The following is a 23,038-nucleotide window of genomic DNA, read 5'->3' as shown; positions in this document are numbered from 1 at the left end:
TGTATTAGTATTAGATTTACTCATTATACATGGCTACACTGTTAAGAGCCATAGAGAAGCTGGTTGGTGGCAGTGGAACTACCTTATAGCCTGGGCATAGCTGGTAAATCTGTGATAGCCTTTCCCAGGTCTGTGTGTGTATGTGAAAATCAATTCTCAAAGAGTGTGTGTGTCAGCTACTTGGAACAGGGACACAAAGCTGCTTAGTGGTCAGTGTGGATTCTTATTTGGGATCTGGAGAGAAATAGAGAGACAGAGAGTCCAGTCTCAGGACTGGAGTGTGTTCACTGTGTGCTCTTAAGGGAAAGGGTACTTGGTGCAGAGAGCTGCATCTGAAAATACTGTGTGCATCCATTTTTGTTCCAAGTGAACATCCCTCACCAGTGTCAGTGGTGAGGATCGAGGCTCCCTGATTACTGGCCCAGAGGAGGGACATCACATATTGGTGAGCAGTGGTGTGGACATTAACTGAACTTCTGTAGCCTGTAGGCAGTTGTCACTGAAGGAGTGTGTACCCTCAGCAGCCACAAGATAAACATATTGAGTTTCATTTTTCACAACAGTTTTATTTATTTTTGTTAGTTTAGTTTAGTCAGGGAAAGCAGGCAAAGATGTCAGCAGAGGATTATGGCAAGCTGACAGTGAATCAGTTGGATAAGGTTTGAGAAGCTAAAGGATTGGTGGTTGTCGACTTGACTAAAGATGAAATGATTTCAGGCTTAGTCGAAGTTGCAGCAAGGACCAGCAACTAGGAAGACAACCAGTCTAACGATGGGGATACAGTCCTCAGAAACAGGACAGTTCATCTTCTCCTCAGAAGACTTAAAAATCCTACTGGAGTTAAAGAGACTTGAACTGGAGGCCAAACGTTTGGAATTAGAATTGGCAGAGAGACTGCAGCATTTGGAGGCTGAAGAAAATGTGAAAATGTAGAATTTAGAGGCTGAAGAAAATTAGAGACTGCGTTGTTTGGAGACTGAAGAAAATGAGAAGCAGCGTCAACATGAGAGGGACATGCTGACTCTTTGACAGGAACATGGAGGTAATGGGGAAGGGAATAAATGAATACCAGAAGCAACAAAGGTCAGTAAATTTCTTCCACAATATAAAGGTGATAATTTTGATATTTTTATTCATATATTTGAAAGAGTCTGCAACAGTTCTTTACTTTTAGGTCATAAAAATCCACATAAACTGCAATCCGCATTTAAACATTTTAAGTTACAGAGCAGCATGTCACATCCTTACAGATATGTATCTCAATTTTCCATCTGCATCTACACCTGCCTTTCACAGCCTGAAGCAAATGGCCAAATCTGGGTCACTTAAAATACAATGTTCCAAGCTGTTCTACGTTAAAGTACTTACAAACATTCACTGTTATGGATTTTTTAACAGTACCCACTGTACATAATACTTAATCATATTACTTCATCCAAATAACATGTTGGAACCTAGAGTCGATACGTATGTATCCTGTCAAGTACAACTGAACTGATGTGTTTAGAAAAGGTTTAGTGAAGCTAAGGGAAGAACCAGAGCAATTCGCCATTCGTCACAAGTGTGCGGGACATTTTATTACATTTATCATACGCTGCGGAGGAAAATCACCTTCTTCTTACACCAAATAAAGAAATTATTTGGGTAAAATTTAGATTTCCGCAGCTCTGAATTTTTTGGCAATTCAAATGGGAAGTGACATCGCCTAACATTTACGGCTCTGGAAACAGCTCCAATATGCCTAACAGAGCAAAGACGTAAATGGGACCGTTTATAAATTGGCATCACACATACACGGGACTACTGGAAACACTCAGCAAAGTGGCACGCGCTGCCTACATGCTCTTGCTTTTCAGTCTACCTTGGGATTTTATCGTGACATAGTCAGAGGAGTGAAACATTAATTTATAACTTTTCTAGTCGGTATTAAAAATGGGAAAAGATTATTATCGAATATTAGGTATACAAAAAGGCTGCTCCGATGAGGACATTAAGAAAGCCTATAGGAAACAGGCATTGAAATGGCACCCTGATAAAAACAAATCTCCTAGTGCAGAAGACAAATTCAAAGAGATTGCTGAAGCATATGAGGTTCTGAGTGATCCGAAAAAAAGAGAGATATATGATCAGTTGGGAGAGGAAGGTAAGATCAAAATTGCCGGCTAACTATTGCACTTTTTTCCATGGTAACTACAGTGCAGATTCTCTTTGCAAGAGTAAGGTTATGTACCGAGTGACAAAACACAGCTTATAGTTATATGGACACGCTACCCCCCCAACACACACACACACACACACACACACACACACACACACACACACACACACTGCCACTGCTACTACGAGCTGCATTGACAACTGCACAAACTGGTGTTTGGTGTCAGACTGCAGTAGAACATACTGGTTGAACAGTGTATGATATTCTTGGCTACCTGTCCACTGCTTCAGACATAATTGCCTGGTACCACGAGCCTGATTTTATTTTCTTGTATTGTAGTTGGGGTGAAATGCCAGGAAAGCAAACAACAACTGTTTTTATGCATGGGGAGGATCTTCAAATGGTGCCAGTATTTCATTTGTCAGACGAGTGAGCCTGCTACATTTCTTTTTAAAGCAGCCTTAACGCAGGGGATATTTTTAAAGATCTATATAGTCGAAGTGATAGACATGTTAACACAGATTTCTATGAAAGCTCATACAAGCTCATCTAGTAGCATCAGCTGAAAACTGCTAGCACAGCAATCCTGTTCAAATTCCTGGACTGTTCTAGTTTTGGCAGAGCTAATTACAGGACTCCTGTTACGTGCCAGGGTCAAAGTCAGATGACATTCAACGTATGACATAAGAAACACATGTGATGTATAGTGTTATAACCAAACTACATCAGTGGAGAGGGGTTCAGAATTCCTGGCTGTTACAACTAAGAAATAGTACCAGGAAAATTAAATATTTGGATGAAGCAAAGATGAATCACAGAGAATTGTACAATATTATACACACAGACATACTTAATATTTAAAGCTGCAGGCATAAACCTCCACGGGGAAGGCCGCTGCTTGTTTCACAAGCTTAGTGCCTGTTTTGTAAGTGAAAATGCAAAAATGTTGGATCAATTTTTTTACACATGGGGTACTGTCTAATGTCATAAAGGGATAACGTTTCATTCTCAGGGGTCTGAGTAAATGTCAAAAGGATACGACTCCTTTCTTTCTGTGATCTGCTTAGCACAACATATTTAGAGGGCATAGCATTTAAAAAGTCAGAGCTGGCTGGATACAGTTCTATGTGTGAAATATTTCAACCATTAGTGTTTTTATTAAGACAAAAATAGTTGCTCAAAAGAATAGTTGCACACTCTCCCTCAAGTGTCCAAATGCTAAAAATAATTTATTCTCTGGGTATCTGGGCAATTGTACAATACTAGGTCAGTAATGGAATTATAGGGGATAGTTGTGGACCGACACCACCACCATCTCAGAAGGGAGCTCCAGCAGCTTAGATACCATGCGTTTGAATTATAATGGACATGGATTAGTTTTAAAAGGGCACCCTCTTGGTCTTAAAACATATATGGGGGTTTATCTTTTCCATTTCTTAAAGTCTTTGAGATCTTCAGTCAATTATATAGCTAAATAGCATAAAAACAGCAGTAATTAAACATGATTAAGTTATTGTAAGTAGCAAATTATTTTATGTCATAACAGTTGCAATGCTATGATAGCATGTAGTGGCAAAACACTTAGCTTTGAAGTCATATGCAGAAATGACAACGTTGCAGTTTTAGAAATGGATTGCAGCTGGAGTCTTGAATTGTGTCTCAGAATGTTCTGGCAGCTTTGCTGGGAAGTGACTTCAGTTAATGTTGTTCTGTTTAGGTAATACATGGTAAGATGAGGATACGTACAAAAATACGTAACTATAAATAATAAAGCAGATGATCTTAGCTGTGGTGCTGTGTAATATAGTTTCTTGAGTCTAGCAGCATCAGTTAACATTATGAACTGAAGTGATGTTTTCTGATATTCACAACATGCCATTTATAAGTAATGCCAGCCAGCATTCTTGTCAAAATTATAAACATCTGATCATCTGATAAATAGTTAAGCATATCTACTATTTCTTGTCTTACTGCTGTCATTGTAGCGCTTTTGAGAGAATGAACCCTTCTGTGTGCAACATTCTATAATGCTCAGAGGGTTTAAAACTACCTGGTTTACAAATTAGTTTATGTATTTGTCATTTGTTAACTTGTTAACCAGGTAAGTGGGTTGGGTCAGTGGACCCTTTTCAGCAACAAACCAGGTCACAAGGAAAATATATATGGTTTACTATCAAAGTTGGGAAACTCACTTTTCTGTCATTCAGAAGGTCAAGGGTAAAGGTGTAAATGTTGAAAACTGCGAATGAAAATCCTGTTGACTCTGAAACATCGACACGTAGCTTGTGTTCGTGGTTCTGATTGTTGCTGTTTTCAGTTGGAGCATACTACAGTGGGGATTGGGAGAAGTAGCCTTTTCCTCACTGTAGTGCGATCTTGGAGTTAGAATATATAATTAGCAGGGGTGGGGTTGCATGGGGGCTTGCGTCCCTGCAAAACAGTATAAATGTGTATTACCTGTGAGTAGTGTTTTTACTGGATGGTGAGTGGTATAAATTATGCTGAATGTCGATTCCTGTCTTTCAAACATTTCGACAGGCAGAGCAGTTGATGTGGCAGTTTCTGATGTTGTGTGGTTTGGTGATGTGACCATTTGTCAATAGGTTTTTCATGATTTTGATAGTAAACCACACACACACACACACACACACATATTATATATATATATATATATATATATATATATATATATATATATATATATATATATAATCGACTATATATATAATCGACTACACAGTTAGTTTATGGGTAGGGAAGGTATCGCTACCTGTCAACATCACAGTTTGTCAATTTTTGTTATAGTCAACTGACATGCATTCAGCTATAGTTACCACAACATGGTTATTTATCTTTGATCATGGTTGTGTGACTCTGGACTTTGTATATGCAAGTTAAGAGGTGAGAGAGTGGAGTTCTCGTGTTTGTGATCTGCAGGCAAATCTCCCCACATAAAACACTGAGTGTGTGTTTTGTCTGTGCGGGTGTTTGTAGAATTCTGTGTGGAAGTTGTGTGCTGGGTGTTTGTAATAAGAGGTGTGGTATAGTATGGTGTGTTTGTATGTGAGATTGTAGTATAGTTGAGTGGATGTTGCTTGTAGTGTTGTTTTTTTTTGTGATCAGTTGTGTTTCAGTATTATGCTGGTTTGAAGGGTTGCTCTGTCGATTTTTTTCAGTGGAGTGGTTGACATTTTTTGTTGCTAAATGCAACTATATTCATAGCATATACAGATACATACATATATGTATTTTTTAAATATATATATATATATATATATATATATATATATATATATATATATATATCTATAGAGAGAGAGAGAGAGTGCATATGTATGGGAGAGACAGTTTAGTTAGTCAACCACTCTGTTTTGGCAGAATACCAGAGTAAATCCACACAAATGTAAAAATAATGTTCATATAAATGTTACATATACAATGATGGACAGTGATGAGAGGTCAGATTTGAACCATGGCCGTCATGTTGCCAATTAAATAATCCAGCAAAGAAGAAGGCACAAGGAAGATGCACTGAGCACAAGAGCGTCTTGTTAATCCAAAGTGTAGCAAGTGGTGAGTTACAAAATATACATTTCCACTGACAGATTAGATATGTGCCAGTTCACAAGAGTTCAATTAGCACATAATGTTATTCATCACAAATCTGGGCAGGGTTAAATACCTGCATGACACAGATGTGTAAGTAAACTGTGCCCATTTGGTTCTCCAAGGTGAAATAAAGATTGAAGTATTAAAAAGACTAGATTAATTCCAGGACTTCCATTTGTCAATGGCTAGACTGGAGGCTGAGCAGGCAGAACCTGAAAAATGAAGTAGCTCAACAGATCCAGAAGAGAAGACAAGAGAGGAGGAGTAGGAATACGAGATAGTGTTAGACTTACACTGGATGGTGCAAAATGCCCAAAATGAGAGTATGACTTTGCGAATCAGAAGAATTATGGAGCAGTATAATGGAGTCTGTTTGAGGAATGTTGGAACTAATAGGAGAGTGTGACAGGCACTAATGGTACAGCATAAAGGTGATGCTTACTAGTATGACCAAATGACACAGGTAGAAGCATGGTGCAACCAGGCAGAGCCAAATCATGGTCAAACAAGGCCCTAGGCAGGGTAATGGACTGAGTCTTCCTAGCAATATCAGTATCCCATCACTTGTTTGCAGAGGTGTAACTAGGGAAGGACAAAGGGGGCTGCTGCTGCTCCAACAGCAAACAGGTACTGATGGTGTGGGAGGGCAGTACCAGCATTCATAGGTTCATAGATTCACAGGTGTGTACTAGGCTAATGGCCCTGGGGCCTTTACAAGCCTAGCCATAGGATTACCCTGGCATGGTGCCACCCGACCTTAGTTCCCAGTGCCTCTGTCAAGTAGAGCCACTATAATACCTTTCAACTTTTTTGCTCAAGAATTCTGGACAAAACCAAACATAATGAGGGGGCACACATCCAAAATCACGGACAGTTTTCACATATTACTCTAATTCACATAAAGTTAATAGAATAACAGTGCTTGCATCAACATGCATTTTCTGAAGAATACAAAGTATGTAATTCTACAGACTGGCATTATTTTGTGATTGTAATCTTCAGTAATTTACCAGTCAATCCAAACTTCTACCAGGGAGAAGGCAGAAATGTGAGGCATAATCAGGGACATTCTACAAAGAAAAAGGGAAAGTTAAGCTGTTCTTGTCTGCATATTTTGGGTGATAGTGTACCTGGATCCTACCCACTGCATATTTACCTGACAGACTGATGTCAGAAGAGAAACCTCAGCTCTCCACTACATTTAAGTATGAGTCACGGGTTTCTTAGGTTATAGATGGTGGCCTAGAGTTTGCAAGGATATGATATATAAAGCATTCCTCAGTGAGACTTAAACTGAGAAGGGGCTTTCACCTAGTCAGACTATCCAAGTAAACAAATGCAACTTAAAACTCACTTGAGGTTTGATGCACAAGGGAATGCATCAGTTTATTTTTAATGTGCAAACAGTAAACCATTTATTTATTCATTTGATTACTAGATAAGCAGTCTGGTTAGAAGAAACTCATATGCTGTTGTCCAGGTGTAAGGCATGCTTATCAAACCTAACACTTTTGGTGTAGTCAAGCAAGGAAAATAAGATAAGAAAAATGCATAGAATACAAAGCCCATAAGATAAGTTAGTATACTACCCAATATTTCAGTTGTAGAAGACCCCATTGTGAGAGATACAGATGTCTGTCTTATCAGGCTGAACAAACAAAACATCATGTTAGCTGTCTGTTGGGGCTTGGATCTGCCAAATCACCCATGCACTCAAGTTATTAGACCACAAGAGCCAGCACGTGGTAGTCCATGTGGATGTAAATGACCTAAGACATATCTCTCTAGACTGTATTATTTATTTAACATATGTTGTCCGGGAATGTCCTATTAGGTCCACAGAGCCTGTTTTCAGCGGAGGCCTGGGGAGAAACACTCCAGATGCATGTCTTTGGAATGTGGGAGGAAACCGGAGTACCCGGAGGAAACCCATGCGAACACAGGGAGAACATACAAACTCCACACAGAAGGCACCCCAGCCGAGAATCGAACCGGAGAACCTCTTGCTGTGAGGCGACAATGTTAACAGCTGCACCACTGTGCCACCCTGTATGAATGGAGACATTATGGAACTCTCGTGGCCTAGACTGATATGTCTCTAGCATTGAGCAGCATTCTGCTGTCACCAAAGATGTTGCCACAATATGAACAAAAGATGATTGACTTCAATAATTGGCATAGTTTCTGGTGTCATTCCAAGGAGGCACAATATTTGTCAGCATGGGAGGATATGATGTTGTTTTGCCAAGGATGGTCTGCACTTGTCCTGTGTAGACTTCAGACTTTGTCTAAAACATTCTCCTCCCTCACAGTACCTTTTCTAGGCAATGATAAAGTGACAAACCTTCTGACATAGCAAAAGCAATCAATCAAAGGGAATCTAAAGGTGTTACTGTTCAGTGCCAGGGGCCTAAACAAGAAACTCTACTTCCTCTAGGCTCCCCTCACCCTTGAGAATGTGGACATTTGTGCAGTTAATGAGTCATGGTTTAAAGCTGCAGAGAGCCTCCCAGCAGTGTGGGGCTACAGTGGCTTCCAACACATTTAGGCCAGGTACTGCATAGGAAGGGACCAAAGATGGAGGTGTCTAAATCTTTATCAAAAACAAACTCACCTCAAGACTAGTCCAACAGGATGATGTACTTGAGCTTCTTCACATCCAGATTTCCATAGGCCAAGTTCCACATTATATTAAGGCAAGCTATAGGCCATTCTCTATGGCCTAATAAACCCATAGCTCATACTTAGACTTACTGGAGGCTCTAACGATTCAACCCAATGCCATCTTCATTGGTGACTTTAACTATGCCACTATAAACTGGGATACTTAACACAACCTTAAATTTACAGACCCATAGATTCTTGGACTTTGTAAACACAAACACCTTGGACCAGATAGTTCATAGGGGTGCAGACATACTCGACCTAGTACTCACATTACCCCCTAGTGTAGTGTCCTGTCTGGTATGGTCAGACCACAAAGCTGTCTCCTTCATAATAAAACTCAGTTCTGTGACTCTGGCAACATTTAGGAACTATTCTGCATCAAGGACCCCTGTAGTTCGTGTGTGTGTGTGTGTGTGTGTGTGTGTGTGTGTGTGTGTGTGTGTGTGTGTGTGTGTGTGTGTGTGTGTGTGTGTGTGTGTGTGTGTGTGTGTGTGTGTGTGTGTCGTAAACAGATTGAAATGTCACCTGTTGGGACCACTGGAGTCACTATTTAACTATAGCCTCCAGACAGGCTTTGTGCCACATGAATGGAGAACTGCAGTGGTCATCCCTTTGCATGAAGGCAGGCCACCAGCAGACCCCAGAAATTACAGACCCATACATCTGACTTGTCTCATATGCAAAGTCATGAAAAGAATGATTATGAAAATTATTAGCAATGACATAGAAAACCTTTAAACATTGGATTCAACCCAGTTTGGTTCGGTCAAAGGCAGATCATGCCTACTCAACCTGGTGGACTTCTTTGAGAAGGTCACCGAGGCATCGAATGAGGGCAAAATGATATATACTGCCTACCTTGACCTGGCAATGCATTTGATGCAATACCCAACTCAAGCATTGCAAACAAACTCATGCTTATAAGTATAAAGTCATAGTTCACAGACTGGATAGCCACCTGCCTCTCTGATAGGATTCAGGAAGTTAGGATGGGGAGACCAGCTCCACAAAGAGTCTCTACTGCTGGGTTCACTCCATTTTAGCACCTACTTCTTGGAAGTCAAGGCCAATGTCAAGGGCAACTGGCTGACCAAGTTTGCAGATGATTGCAAACTAGGAGCAGTCATAGAATCCCTCCAAGATACTAATATTGTACAGGAAGGACTAACACAGAGAAATGACTGGTGCCAAAGCCACTGTTTAAAATTCAATGACATGAAATGCATACTAGTACCCTTTGGAAAGTCAGCCACCCTAAAAGTAAAACCAGTAGTCTGGGATTTGAGTATATGTGCCTAAGGTAGTAAGAAAAATCATTCTATGTTGCTCAACTTGTAACCAAGAGCATGCCATCTAGGGCCAATGTAGTCACTGTTCCACTATATTCAGCCCTTGTCAGTCCCATCATTGAGTACAACTCCCTCTTTGGTATCTACTGCAGCAGGCACACACAACACCTAGAATGTCCACAGAGTTTTCTTACAGAAAGAATACAGGGTGTAAACAGCATGTCCTATGCAGATCGCCTCAAAGCCTTCCATTCTCTTGTTTCTTACAGTCTGTTAAGAGGCGATTTATGCCTGGCATGCGGTGGTGGTGCTGCGGTAGTGTTGTCACCTCACAGTAAGACGTTATCCTGTTCGATTCTCAGCTAGAGTGTCTTCTGTGTGGAGACATGCATGAATGGGCGTACCTTCGTTGAAGGTTGTGCGTCAGGGCCGGCAACTCAGCACATAAAAATCTAATGCCAATTATTAGTGGACTGGAGTTTCGCTGTGGCGACCCCTAACCGGGAAAAGCCGAAAGACAAAACAACAACAACATGCAAGGCATCCTTGGATGCCACTCTGATGGACTTTTTGCGTGCCCACAAAATTAATAGCATCAGAATGATTTGATCTAGGGATTTAAACTTTGTTTACAATACAAATAGAACATTTTGGAGGAAAAGGTATGTGTCTCAGAGAATTCCTCTTCTCTGGAAAAAGCTTCCCATCCATGTGAAGCAGAGCTCCTCCCTAGCCTATACTGTAGAAGCATACAGTGTTTCAAATAATTTAATTAAAGTAAAAGTAGTTGATAATCAGTAGTACAATTAGATGTATAACAGGTCAGAAAGCAGCTGCAGAATTTTATACAGTCCAATATATATTTACAGTCAGATTTTTATATAATCTTCATTTACCTCATGCAGAACTCAGGGCTAATTTCTATGTTCATAAAAATATTGAAAATTATTTTAATCTTTAAATGTGTGCTGGGAACTTCATGAAAAGTGTATTTCCCATAGAATCAGCAAGGAAATGTAGCATCTTGATCCTGCTAACCATCTCTGATGTGTATGATGAAGAGAGTGTAACCAAACTGTTGAAACCACATTCAAGTAATTTTAGATGCTTATCTACATCTTACGTCAGTGCCTTGCTTGAGGCATCTTAAAGAAAAAGACATATGTACTAGCTAAATGCCATTTTAAGCATTACTTTTCCATGTGACCCCAAACCATGAACGACCTGAAACAGTCTGTATTACAGCAGCAAAAGGTGTAGAAACTGTTGGGAATGGTGTCTTTGAAACAGGCACATTTGGACGCACAGTAGAAATGCTAAACACAGGCTGTAAAAATAATACACACATTCAGTGTTAGGTTAAGTTTATCCTTTGGGTGTGTGTAAAGGGAGCTATTATCCATCATCACTGAGGTATTGTTTGAACACTGTTTGAATTTACTAGATGAGCCAAAAGCTCAGCTGGCATAGAGGTCCATTCGGCATAATTGCTTTGAAATTTAGACTCAAACAATGACAAATTCAATGTATAAAAAGATTACACTCACATTGACCATTTACTAAAGAGGCAGATTTGTCTGACTTGTATTTTGATTCAAGTTCTTTGTCTAGTTGCAAAATGCATGCTTACAAGTACTTATCTGCTTTAATCTACAGCATGTACTCTATGTTGCTTTACCAGTTAAGAATATTTTACTAATTAGGGTTCCACTTAACACAGGTTTAAAAATGTCCATCTAATAGCAAACAGAAATGTGCTGTCCTTTTGTGCACAAAAGAAGACTGAATTAGTACTATTTCTATGTATTACAGTCCTTGTCCTTAGAGTTTTCATGTACTTGTATACGTTATTTAGCTGGCCCCTGTCCTCCTCTCTAAACACTGCTTGTGACCAGGTAATTATTTTGTCCACAGCTTCTGTTTTCCCCTTCTGCTTCATCATCATTCATTTCCAATCTAAGTTAGAATTTGGATTTTGCAGGAGGTAAACCAGTTTTAAATGTGCAGACTTATAATATTCATAGAGGTTAGGGATTAATATTCCCCCCTCCTCCATTGGCAAAGTCATCTTCTTGCCATTTTACTGAAGATGTTCCCCACCCAAATATTTTTCATGATCTTTCTTCTAAGCAAGTTCCAGAATGCATTATGTGGCTTATGAATAAAGGATTATGCTGCAAAAAGTAACTGTGGTACCATAAACATCTTACCAGCCTCAACCCAGTGCAGCATGCAATGTTTTCCATTTTCATTAAGATATTTAGTGTCTTTATCTTCATCTGAACTTGTGTCTCCTTTGGGGTCTGGATGGGATCCCTAGTTATCCATACTTCCAGGAATTCTAATTTCTAATGGCCACAGAGTTGCAGGAATTATTGTACAGTACACTCCCTCTTATCTGGGACTGGACTGTAGGCTGGATAAACGAATGGCTGGTTAATCAGAAAAAGCATGCAAAATGATATTTATAGGTTATACATCAGCTAGAATAACATGATTTGTGTTAGTATGCATTTTTCTAATGAATATAAAGTCTAAAATTCAAATGTCTGTCATTATTTAGTCCAGAGGAGGAGGAGGAAGTGTTGTTCTTCTCTGATGTCTTTTGCTAGAACTATGGCAGAAATTTGATGGCCAGTTAAAGAGGAGGCTGGTTAAAGAGAGGCTGAATAAGAGGGAGTCTACTGTACTAAATCATGTGCTGTTTCATAACTGGAGGAAATTGCCCTTAGTTTTGTCCTCATTTATCTTGTCTCTTGAAATCTTTGCAAATTGCCTTAGTATGTTAAACACTACTGAGATGTCTGTTTCTGGAGTTATGTTGTATAATATCATATAATCAGCAAACAGTGCTAACTTATGATCTCTCCCATTCCTGTTGCAACGTCTAACATCAGACTGCCTAATCTATGGATTCCAGACACCCTGCAAATAATAACAAGGACAAGGGGCATCCCTGCCTCATTTCCCTTTCAGTCTCTACATTTGATGTCAACCATGCATGACTTTTTATAACAGCCTTGGATCTTTTATACGCTTCTTGCAGTAGCACGATAAATTCTATAGGAAAGCCTATCATAATCTCCCATAATTACTTCCAATGTACTCTTCTGAATGCCTTATCTGCATCAGATCCCAACATTACCAATGGTCTTTTACCTTTACTGATATCACTGTGAATCATGTGGGCTTTGATGATATTGTCAAAGGTCTGTTAATATATGTGTAGCAATCTTTGGAGGAGGAATGAGGTTTAAGGGAAGGCATGAATTGAGTGATCTAAGTAAAGTTGGATTGACAATGACTGTACAGAAGATTATACACAATGTATAATGTTTATAACTCAGAATATGCCATTTTGATTTGTTTTCCTTTATATAATTGCATGATTGTTTATGCCATAAGTACTAGTTCAATAAAGATGTTACAGAAAAAAAGACTGTTTACCTTTCACAAAACCTCACTGACCCTGATTAATTAATCTGGACAAAATTTCCTCCAGTCTGTCTGCTAACATTTTATAACCCTGATTCAATACTGAAACTGGTCTGTAAAAACCTGTATGACAGGGTTCTCTCTTTCCCTTTAAAATCAATGAAATTACAGCAATAGCCAAGTCTATGGTAACTTTTTCTTTCCCATTATTCTATTAAAAAATCTACCTCATAGCAGAATCAAATCCTTTCTAAATTTGTACCATACTTCCAGAAGGATTCCATTACAACTTGTGGATTACCCTGTTGCCTGACTCAAAATTTGTTTATTTAATCTCTTTCTCTGCTATAGGTTTTACTAGTGCCTGGCTTTCTTCCTGTGTAGGCTTGAGTAAATCTAGATCAAGTAGAAAATTGTCAAACTTCTCAAGACAGTCATTTCCATCCCTCTGTTTAGCATATAACGTTTTGTAGTACTCCCTAAACATTTCTTGTATGCCTGCTGGTTCTCTCACTATTCTTCCATTGCTAATATCACTTACTTTCAAAATACTTTTCTCTAATTTTTGCTGAAGTAATTTCTTTGCTAGGTAGGTACCTTTGACTTTTTGGTGTGTTTTCATAAAATTGTACCTTCAGTGTTGTTTTTTGTCACTCCAGACTCTCTTGCATCAGTTCCTTCCATTTCTTTTTGATATTATCCAGTTTTATCTGTTCCATTATACTAAGTAGCACCCCTCTTGCCTGTAATATTTTGCAGTCTTTCAAAGTTTTCTCTCCTTTGTCTCATCCTTACAGCCCATTCCCTGTTTTCCCTTTGTTGAATCACTTGTCTAACTTACCATTTCATCACGTTCCAAACTTCAACTATATTTAAATAAATCTTTTATCCTTTTGGAGTACATCCCTACAGATTTAGCTCAGAAGATCGACTTATAAAAGCATCAAACTTCACATAGTCAAGACCATATGATCAATGTTTTCAAAAGTCAAAAAACAAACTATCAAAAAAAAAGAAACTAACACCTATGCCTCTCACCTCCACTGCTAATTATATATACCAATTCCAGGATCACACTACACTAGGGAAAAGTGTCATTTGCCTGATCCTCACTGTATTGGGATCTCAGTGTAAACAGTTTGACTTTACAAAATGTTGATCATAAGAAATTTGACATTTTGAAAAGTTATTTTCCTGAAGTAAACCCATCCTTAAATATATGCTATAGATTTTTCAATTGATTTCAGTTTAGCTAGCACATAACAAAACTTTCATCCAACCAACCTCATTATCTCTTCCCTGAGTAAACCTTTATACTGGCAGTTATTCCATTTTCTTGCTTACATTTAAAAGAGAAAAAAATGGGAAAAAGAAAACCCTGCTTTTTTCTTCCTCATACTCAGCAGGTGTTTCACAACATACAAATATGAGTCTTGTCCTTTAAGTGATCTCATATAATTGTTTTTTAGCTATGCAAGGTGTAACAGATGATCTCTTACTGCTCATCAGAATTGCTTAAGACTACATGCTAAGCAGCAATAAACTGGAGACACTACTCTATTGACTTTGTATGTTTTACCATCTTGCTTTGTTTATCCAGCTTCTTCTTTCGAAAAAGCGGGAGCCATTTTCTGTGGTACAGCTGCTTGGCTGCCATTTCCAGATACTCCTTCTTCCTGACCATTGTGACCTTCATTCTGGCAGAATTGTTTGCATTTCTCAAATTTAGCCATAGCATCTTCAGGCTCCTTGAATGACTTTATCCCTGCTGGAAGGAAAATCCTAAATACCGCTGGGTACAGTTTCAAATTCAGATTTTCACATTGTCTACTATGCAGAGTAAACATATTTCTCCTCAGTCTTGTGCTAATGAATAATCTTGATCTGCAGTCAGTCTGTTCACACCTACTTTCAGAACTTTTTTCTTTTTTCATAGGTGTGTACTAGGCTAATGGCCCTGGGGCCTTTACAAGCCTCACCATAGGATTACCCTGTTGTAAGTGCCACCCAACCTTATTTCCCAGTGCCTCTGTCGAGTAGAGCCACTGGAGTTATCCCCGGGGTGAATTTTCTGTTTCCTATCCACTCATCAAGATTTCTTTTGAAGAGGGTCAGCGAGGTGCTCTGCTTGACATATATGGGAAGTCTGTTCCATAGCATGGGCAGTCTCTGGATTATGAACCTGTCCCTCCAGCATGTTCTGTTAATTGTGGTAATGAGGTTGAGGTTTCTGGAGCATGTGGTGCGGAGGGATTGGGATTTCTTTAGCTGTAGCATTTCTAACAGAGCTGGGTCAGACATGGCTTTGTAAGTCAAGCAGAGATCGCCTCTAAGTAGGCGATATGAGGCAGAGAATAGTTGGAAGTTTTTGAGTCTGTCCATACAGGACAAGTGTTTAAGGCCTAGGATCCTCTTTGTGAGATACTTTTGTGGCCTCTCCAGTTGTTCCAGGTGTCTAGTGAGGTACATGCCAAATGGGGCATTGTACTCAATGATTGGCCTAATGAGGGAAGAGTAGAGGGAGATAATGACCTCTTTCTTCCTGGATGCAAAACCCTTAGTAATGAGATCTGCCACATAGAATGACTTTCTGACCACAGTGGCAATGTGGTGATCAAAAGAGAGGTTGCTGTCAACCTGTGTTCCTAGATCTCTTATAACGCCTTCTGTGTTCAGTGGACCACCATCAATGTGGTAATTCATGGGAACCGGGCTTTTCCCAAAGGGGATGACAACACATTTTTTGGCATTGAGCTTAAGGCCATGGTTCTGACACCAGTCGTTGGTCTCAGTGAGGCCATTCTGTAGAATGTCAACATCACTTGGGGAGTTAATAATAACTCCCAACTTGCAATCGTCTGCGAACTTTGTCAGCCAGAGTCCCTTTGTGTTTGCCTGGACTTCAGAGAAGTAGATACCAAACAGGAGAGGACCCAGGACCGAATCCTGTGGGACTCCAGTCTTGACTAGTTGGCAGTCTGACTTGGAGTCATCTACTTTCACACTCTGGGTACTATCTGTGAACCAGTTTGCAACCCACCTGGTGATATAGGGGTTGATGCCAAGCTTAGTGAGTTTTTCTATGATTCCTGAGTGGGGAATGGTATCAAAAGCCTTGGCAACATCAAGGTAGGCTGTATGAACCACATTGCCTTCATCCACAGCTCTGGTGACTGACTCAAAGAAGTTGACCAAGTTGAGCAGGCATGATCTACCCATCACAAAACCAAACTGTGTGGGATCCAGAGTTTGGAGATTCCCTATATCCTTGTTTATTAGGTCCATGATGATGCGTTCCATAGCTTTGCATATCAGGCTCGTCAGGCTAATGGGGCAATAGTTCCCAGGGTCTGTAGTCACTCCTCCTTTATGGAGAGGGATGACTGTAGCAGTGCGCCATTCGGTAGGGACAAAGCCTGAGGTGAGGCTGTGATTGAACAGGGCACACAGGTGAGTTGCCAGTTCACTCTGTAGTCCATGTAGAACACAACCAAGGATACTGTCAGGTCCCATAGAAGCTGTATTCTTGGCCTTGGACAGTTCTGTTTTAATCTGTGCAGGAGTAATACTGGGTGCCTGGCAATCTACTGGTATTGTGATTGATCTTTTTTGGGGGGGAGTAAAGTTTGCACTGAATCTGTCGGCCAGTATACTGGCAATATCTGTTGGCTCAGTATAGGAGGTACCATTGTGTAGTATCTCAGAGCAAATCTGGGTATTGCCGTGAAGATTCTTTACATAACTGTAGAAGGCCTTGTGGTTGTCTTTACTATCTGCTGCAATTCTGTTTTCATAGCTAGCTTTAGAGGATTTGATGAGGGATCTCAACTTTTTGTTGAGGCTGATAAGGGAGGTTTTCCAGTCTTGGGACTTCACCTTATTCCACATCAGTTTCCCCCTTCTATTGTAGAGTTTGTTTATGACAGGGGACCACCAGATTGGCTTCCTTTTTTTGAAGGAGAGCATCTTGTTTCTATTGGGTATGGCGAGATCCATGCATTTGTGTACGTGTTCGTACAGTGCATTGCTGTATGATTCTGTGGTCATGCAACTATTCTCCATTTGCTTGGGTGCCATGAAGTTAGCCATTTCTGTTTTTAGGAGCCCAAAGTTAGCTTTGGAGAAGTTTTTCATGGTAATTACCTTTGCGGGGGGGTGGGAGGGATGTGGATTTCCAAAGTGATTACTTTGTGGTTGGATCTAACCAGGGAGGAGCTGACTATTGGTGTAGTGCAATGGTTGCCCATGTTAGTAATGACCAGGTCAAGGATGTTGCTACCTCTAGTGGGGTAAGAACGAGCTGGTCCAGGGTATTGGAATTAATGAACTCCAGGAAACTTTGGGCAAGTGTATTGGTACATGAGTAGTTTACCCAGTTAATGGAGGGGTAGTTGAAATCAACTAGTAAGAGAGTGTTAGGTTAGACCCTAATATTCTCCAGGATGGTTAGGAATGTGGAGTGTGAGTCTTGGGACATGGTTGGGGACCTATAGCAGGATACGACCTGAATCGCTGTCTTACCCAGTGTTAGCTGCACCTAAAGTATCTCTGATGCATTATGTTGGGCTACCAGTCTGGAGGTGTGCACATCCTTTATGAATATGGCAACACCACCGCCTTTGGAGCTTCGGTCCAAGTTTTGGGGCCGAAAGGTGCGGAATGAGTTATAGCTTGGTGGTGCAGGGGTACTTTTTGCTGCCTTGAACCAGGTCTCTGTTACAGCACAAATGTTGATGTTCTCCATTTTAAGGAGTGCTTTGAGCGAGTGCATTTTGAGATTTAGACTTCTAATGTTGAGCAGCATGACCCTCAGATTGCATTTGTTTGTAGCTGTTATGGTGGTAATTTGAACTTTGGAACACTGCCTAAAAAAGGCACTATAGGGGTGGCAAGAGCCTTGGCCAGTATCCGGAAGCCCAGGGATGACAGATGCAGGCCATCTCTGGCAAAGCATCGAGGTCTGTCAATCATGTCACCCCAGGCAGGCAGATACTGGATCCCCTTAGAATGACACCAGAAACTTAGCCAATTGTTGAAATCAATAATTTTCTGCTTGTACTGTGGTATCATTCTGGATGATGGTAGGATGCTGCTCAGGGCTAGGGCCATACCCACCTGGGCTACATAATCCGAGAGTTTATAATTTACTAAGGAGTTGTTCTTTTAACTGAAAAGTGTGCATTTCCACCATTATGGGTCTAGTAAAATGTGCTGTCAACCTCAATCCCATATAGATCCTGTGGGCCCTATCAAGCAAGATTTGCTCTGTGGGTATCTGTTCATTTTCTAAAGTGATCCTACATAACTCCTACAGTCTTTCAACTGTTTTTTTTTAACATAACCCCACCAAGAATCACTCATTTATTTCAACCCATTTTAAACTTTCTCAAGCTTGTCTTGAATTTTGGGCATTTCTAATTATTTTCTCAGTTGTTGCACCTCCACTTGCTTCATGAGTTTTGTTCCACCTTGCTGTGCCCTTTTAATGTTGTTGATGTTATTTTTTTCTTTTTACCAACAATTTTCCTCCTCACTTTTGTCATGAATCATTCAACTGTTAATGTTTGAAAAAATTAAGGAGAGATCAGGAAGGAGGCATATTATACACGCTTTATATCTTTTTGGGCAAGAAGGGGTAGAAATCACCTCCAGTCAGCATGGCAAGATTACCAGAAGTCTGCATCACTGAATAATTTGTGTAGGAGCTTATCTCTGAATTATATTCAGGCTTATGCATCTGGCATGACCATGCCTTTAGGAAAAAATCAATTCTTGGCCTGGTTGAATAGGATGATTAAAAGAAAGTAAGATCTTTCCCTTCAAGACAATGAGCATGATAAGAATCCAAAAGATCAAACACCTGAATTAGATCACTCAATTTAAACCCTGGTTTGGACACAGTAGGACTGACCCTTGTTTATCTAAAAGTGAACCAAGGGTTAGGTTTCAGTCCTTTCTTATTATGATGTCATGACTATTAAAACCAGTTAATACTTGAAACTGTTTGTGATAAAAATTGAGTTAATCATGAGCTATGATTACAGGTTAAGGGAAAAGCACGCATATACATTCCAGTACAATAAACTTTCTTTGAGTATCACCTTTCACTCGGATAAGGCATTGTTGTAACATCCATAAGATCTAGTATGAGAAGTCAAAATCAGACTTTCTGCACACAAACCACACAAGAAAACTGCAGTCACACAACCCTGGGGAAAAAAAGTAAACATCTAGTATGAGTGAAACATAACATGCGCAACTCTGATCTCATAGTAGATCCAAAATTATGTCCATTCTGCGAGTTGACACTTGTTTGATTTGGGTGCTATCTTTCCAGGGCATCCACATTCAATTACATACAGCACTCTTATATTTGTATTGTAAAATAGGTTCCATAATAATTTCCAGTTAGAAACCACTTGGTTGCATGTAAGCTTCAGGAAGATATTGTTAAATCTGTCATCACTTTATGTGCTGTGTTAAGACTACAAAGTATGTACCTACCTGGAAAGCTGTATGTACGGCTGGGTGAAGGGGGTGGCTGCTTCTGGTGCAAGCTGTCAGGGGCACATTAAAATGCAGATGGCAAGGTGTAGAGTACCATATAAACAAAATATAGTTTGACAGCCTTTTCAGTCCATCTTCATATTACTAAGAAAGAGGAGATGAACCACTGAGAAAGCTGCTGTATGTGCATATGGGTCTATGTCAAAAGGTCAAAAGTTCAAAAGACTGAAAATCAGAATATGTAAAACTAAAAATATTGAAAACATTTTTAATGTGGGGGGGGCAAGGCCTCCTACGCCCTCACACCCCTTGCTAATTATATATATCAACTGAAAGAAAGCACAACAGTGGAGCAGGGGCAAATTCCCATTTTTGATACTCTTGAGTTTTAGATGTTTTGTTTTTCAGTCTTTTGAATTTTAGATCTTCTGACATAGACCCGTGCATACAGACCTAATCATAGCCTTCAGTTCTCGTGCTGCATTGAGAGAGTCTAAATTGTATCAGAATGGCAACAGTATTTATTTATTTAAAGATAAAGTCCTCAATACTGAAGTTAAAATCTAATACTGATATATAGCATGCTATGCTGGTCCCTTGAGGAGTATACAATAAAGCACTTGAATTATAAAAAAAATGGTGCACCAGTATCAGATACCAAACCCATAATAGAATGCTTCTGTCCAGCTAAATTAGGAACAAAAACATTGTTAACCATATACTCAGTGGCAGATAGGTGTGGTAAAATTTAGAAGAATGAGACCTAGAGAGTTTGTCAAACTTTTGGAAGAAGTAACAAATGTGCTATAGGTTCATTAGTAAGTACTGGGCTAGCCGCCTTGTGGGCCATTTTAAGCCTTGCCAATTTCCCTTTTTTTAAGCCTTGCCAGTTTCCCTTTTTGTGCTCAAATTAACCTGTTCCATTAGGTTAGAGATTGTTCTTAACCATCCCATGGTCAATAATTATATATTACCCATAATGAGAATAACTGGGATCATACCATAGATAATTTGAGGGATCAATGCATGGTATAGAGTACTTAGAAGCTGCCTCTGTCCGTCAGTAGTACAGGGGGCAGTCCTGGGGTAATTTTTTTGTTTCCAATCCATAGATCCAGGTTGCGCTTAAAATGGATAGGGATGAACTTTGTTTTATGTGAATGGGGAGTCTGTTCCAGAGCATCAGTATCTTCTGTGAGACATGCATGTCCCGCCAAACCATTCTGCTGATGTTGCAGAAGTGGTTTAGAGCCTTAGACTGAGTATTTCTGATGCCATTTGAATTGCTGATGTGCAGTAAATCCATCAGTGTTTGGATGGAGGATGCCCTGCATGCCAAACACAGGTCACCTCTTAGCAGTCTGTAGGATACCGAATATAGTGACAGGGCTTTGAGTTGATCCATGTAAAACATGTTGTTTAGGCCTTGTATCCTTTTAGTAAGGTATCTCTGTGAACATTACAGGTTGCATGTGTTTGGACAGATACATTCCAAAGAGGTAATTATATCTTAGGGGTGTATTGCCAATGTGGTAGATCCCTGGGGTAGATTACTTTCCAAAGGATACAGTAAAGCATTTAGTTTCAGTCCATGATTTTAGCACTATTTATTTTTTGGGACAAACCTTAACTACAAGATGGCTAAGTCATTTGGGGATTCAATGACTACTCCTAGTTTGCAGTCATCTGCAAATGTAGTCAGCCAGAACCCATTGGTATTGGCTTTTACTTTAGAAAAGTAGATGCCACACAGAAGATATCCCAGCACAGAACTGTCGGGGACTCCACTGGTGTCTGGTCTCTTTGTGGAGGTAACTTCCCCTATTTTGATGTCTTGTGTCATATCTGTGAGCCAGCTGGCAATCCATTGGGTGAACACAGGGGTTTATTCACAGTTTATTTAGTTTTTCTATTATCCTTGAGGGGGATTGTGTCATTGTCAAGGTATGCAATGTATACTATTTTTACTTTATCCATTGCTTTGGTGACCTTTCCAAAAAAATCCAGCAGGTTGAGTAAGCATGACCTGTTTTTGAAGAATCCAAACTGAGACAGGTCCAGGGTTTGGATGTTCCTTATGCTGTGATTGCTTAGTTCCATGATAAGCCTTTCCTTGGCTTTGCATATGAGGCTGGTCAGACTTATGGTTATGTAATTGCTTGGGTCTGTGGAAGGTCCTTCGTTATGCAGGAGAGTGACTACAGTTGTTCTCTGTTTGCATGGTACAAAACCTGTATGGAGGCTGATCTTGAACAGTATCATTAGTTGTGTGGCTAAATCTTGCTTTAGGCTTCATACTATTTAAGATGCTTAGAGGGATATTATCAGGACCCATTGATGTGGTATTTTTAGCTTTTGGCAGCACTTTTAGGACTTGTTCTTGTGTGATAACTGGAAGTGAGCTAGTTTCAGGTATATCTTGAGGGACAGACAGAGGAGAGAGAAGGGTAAAGTTAGAGTTAAGTTTATTAGACAGTAGGTTCATTATAGTTTGCATCGTTCACAATCAGCTGAGTGCATTGCTGCATTGTCCTTTTGAGATTAAGAACATAACTTAAAAATGTCTTGTGACTGCATTTGGCTTGGGTAGCTATTTTAACCTCAAACTTGGCTTTGATGGATTTCATTAAGCTCCTGAGTTGTTTGTTTGTTTTACTGACAAATGCTCTGATGTACTGGGAATTACACTTTTTACTTATGATCAACATTTCTTTTCCTTTTATTATAAAGCTTGTTGATATTATGGTTCTACTGTGTAGGTTTGTTTCTGGGGTTTGCCTTGCACTTGCTCCTATGGGATACAGCTGCATCTGTGCAGCCATGTATATGCTAGTGTAGTGTGGTGGTGTACATTTTGGCATATTCAATGGAGTTAACTGGGTTTGGTAGGGATTTGAAGCTTGCCAGTGTATCTCTTAGGAGTAGGTAGTTTGTCTTAAAGAAATTTCTTTTTTTTAAAAAGGTTGTTTATTATTTATTTTATTTAACATTTGTTTACCGGGAAAGTCTGACTGGGACAGAGCCCATTTTCAGTGGAAGCCTAGGGACAAACTCTCCAGATACATGTCTTTGGAGTGTGGGAGGAAACCAAAGTATCCAGAGGAAACCACGGGAATGCAGGGAGGACATGCAGACTCTGCACAGAAGGCACACCAGCCAAGAATCAAACCAGAAAACCTCTTGTTGTGAGGTGATAACACTAACCACTGCTCGACTGCACCTCCCACATCTTAAAGACATTTCTGAAGGTACCTTGGGTGAAAGAGATCTCTGGTTTCAATTTTAAATTGAAAGAAGCTGCTTTATGATCAGATCTAACAAGTGAGGGAGATAAGCAAGGGACAGTGATAAATACTCCAATATTACTACGGAC

General features: G+C 39.8%; 1 protein-coding gene across 1 annotated transcript in view; it reads left to right on the top strand.

The window, feature by feature from the left end:
- The first annotated feature begins 1,595 nt into the window (after nucleotides 1-1,595).
- Nucleotides 1,596-23,038, top strand: part of DNAJB4 (DnaJ heat shock protein family (Hsp40) member B4) — a 44,009-nt gene continuing 22,566 nt past the window's right edge. The window contains exon 1 of the mRNA XM_044085871.1: nucleotides 1,596-2,143. Coding sequence (XP_043941806.1) covers nucleotides 1,933-2,143 — 211 coding nt within the window. The 5' untranslated portion in view covers nucleotides 1,596-1,932. The remainder of the gene's footprint in view (nucleotides 2,144-23,038) is intronic.

Source organism: Protopterus annectens, chromosome 10.part0 (assembly GCF_019279795.1).
Source record: "Protopterus annectens isolate FY-2018-M chromosome 10.part0, PAN1.0, whole genome shotgun sequence".
NCBI classification, from domain to species: domain Eukaryota; kingdom Metazoa; phylum Chordata; order Ceratodontiformes; family Protopteridae; genus Protopterus; species Protopterus annectens.
This window is presented reverse-complemented; position numbering and strand designations above follow the sequence as displayed.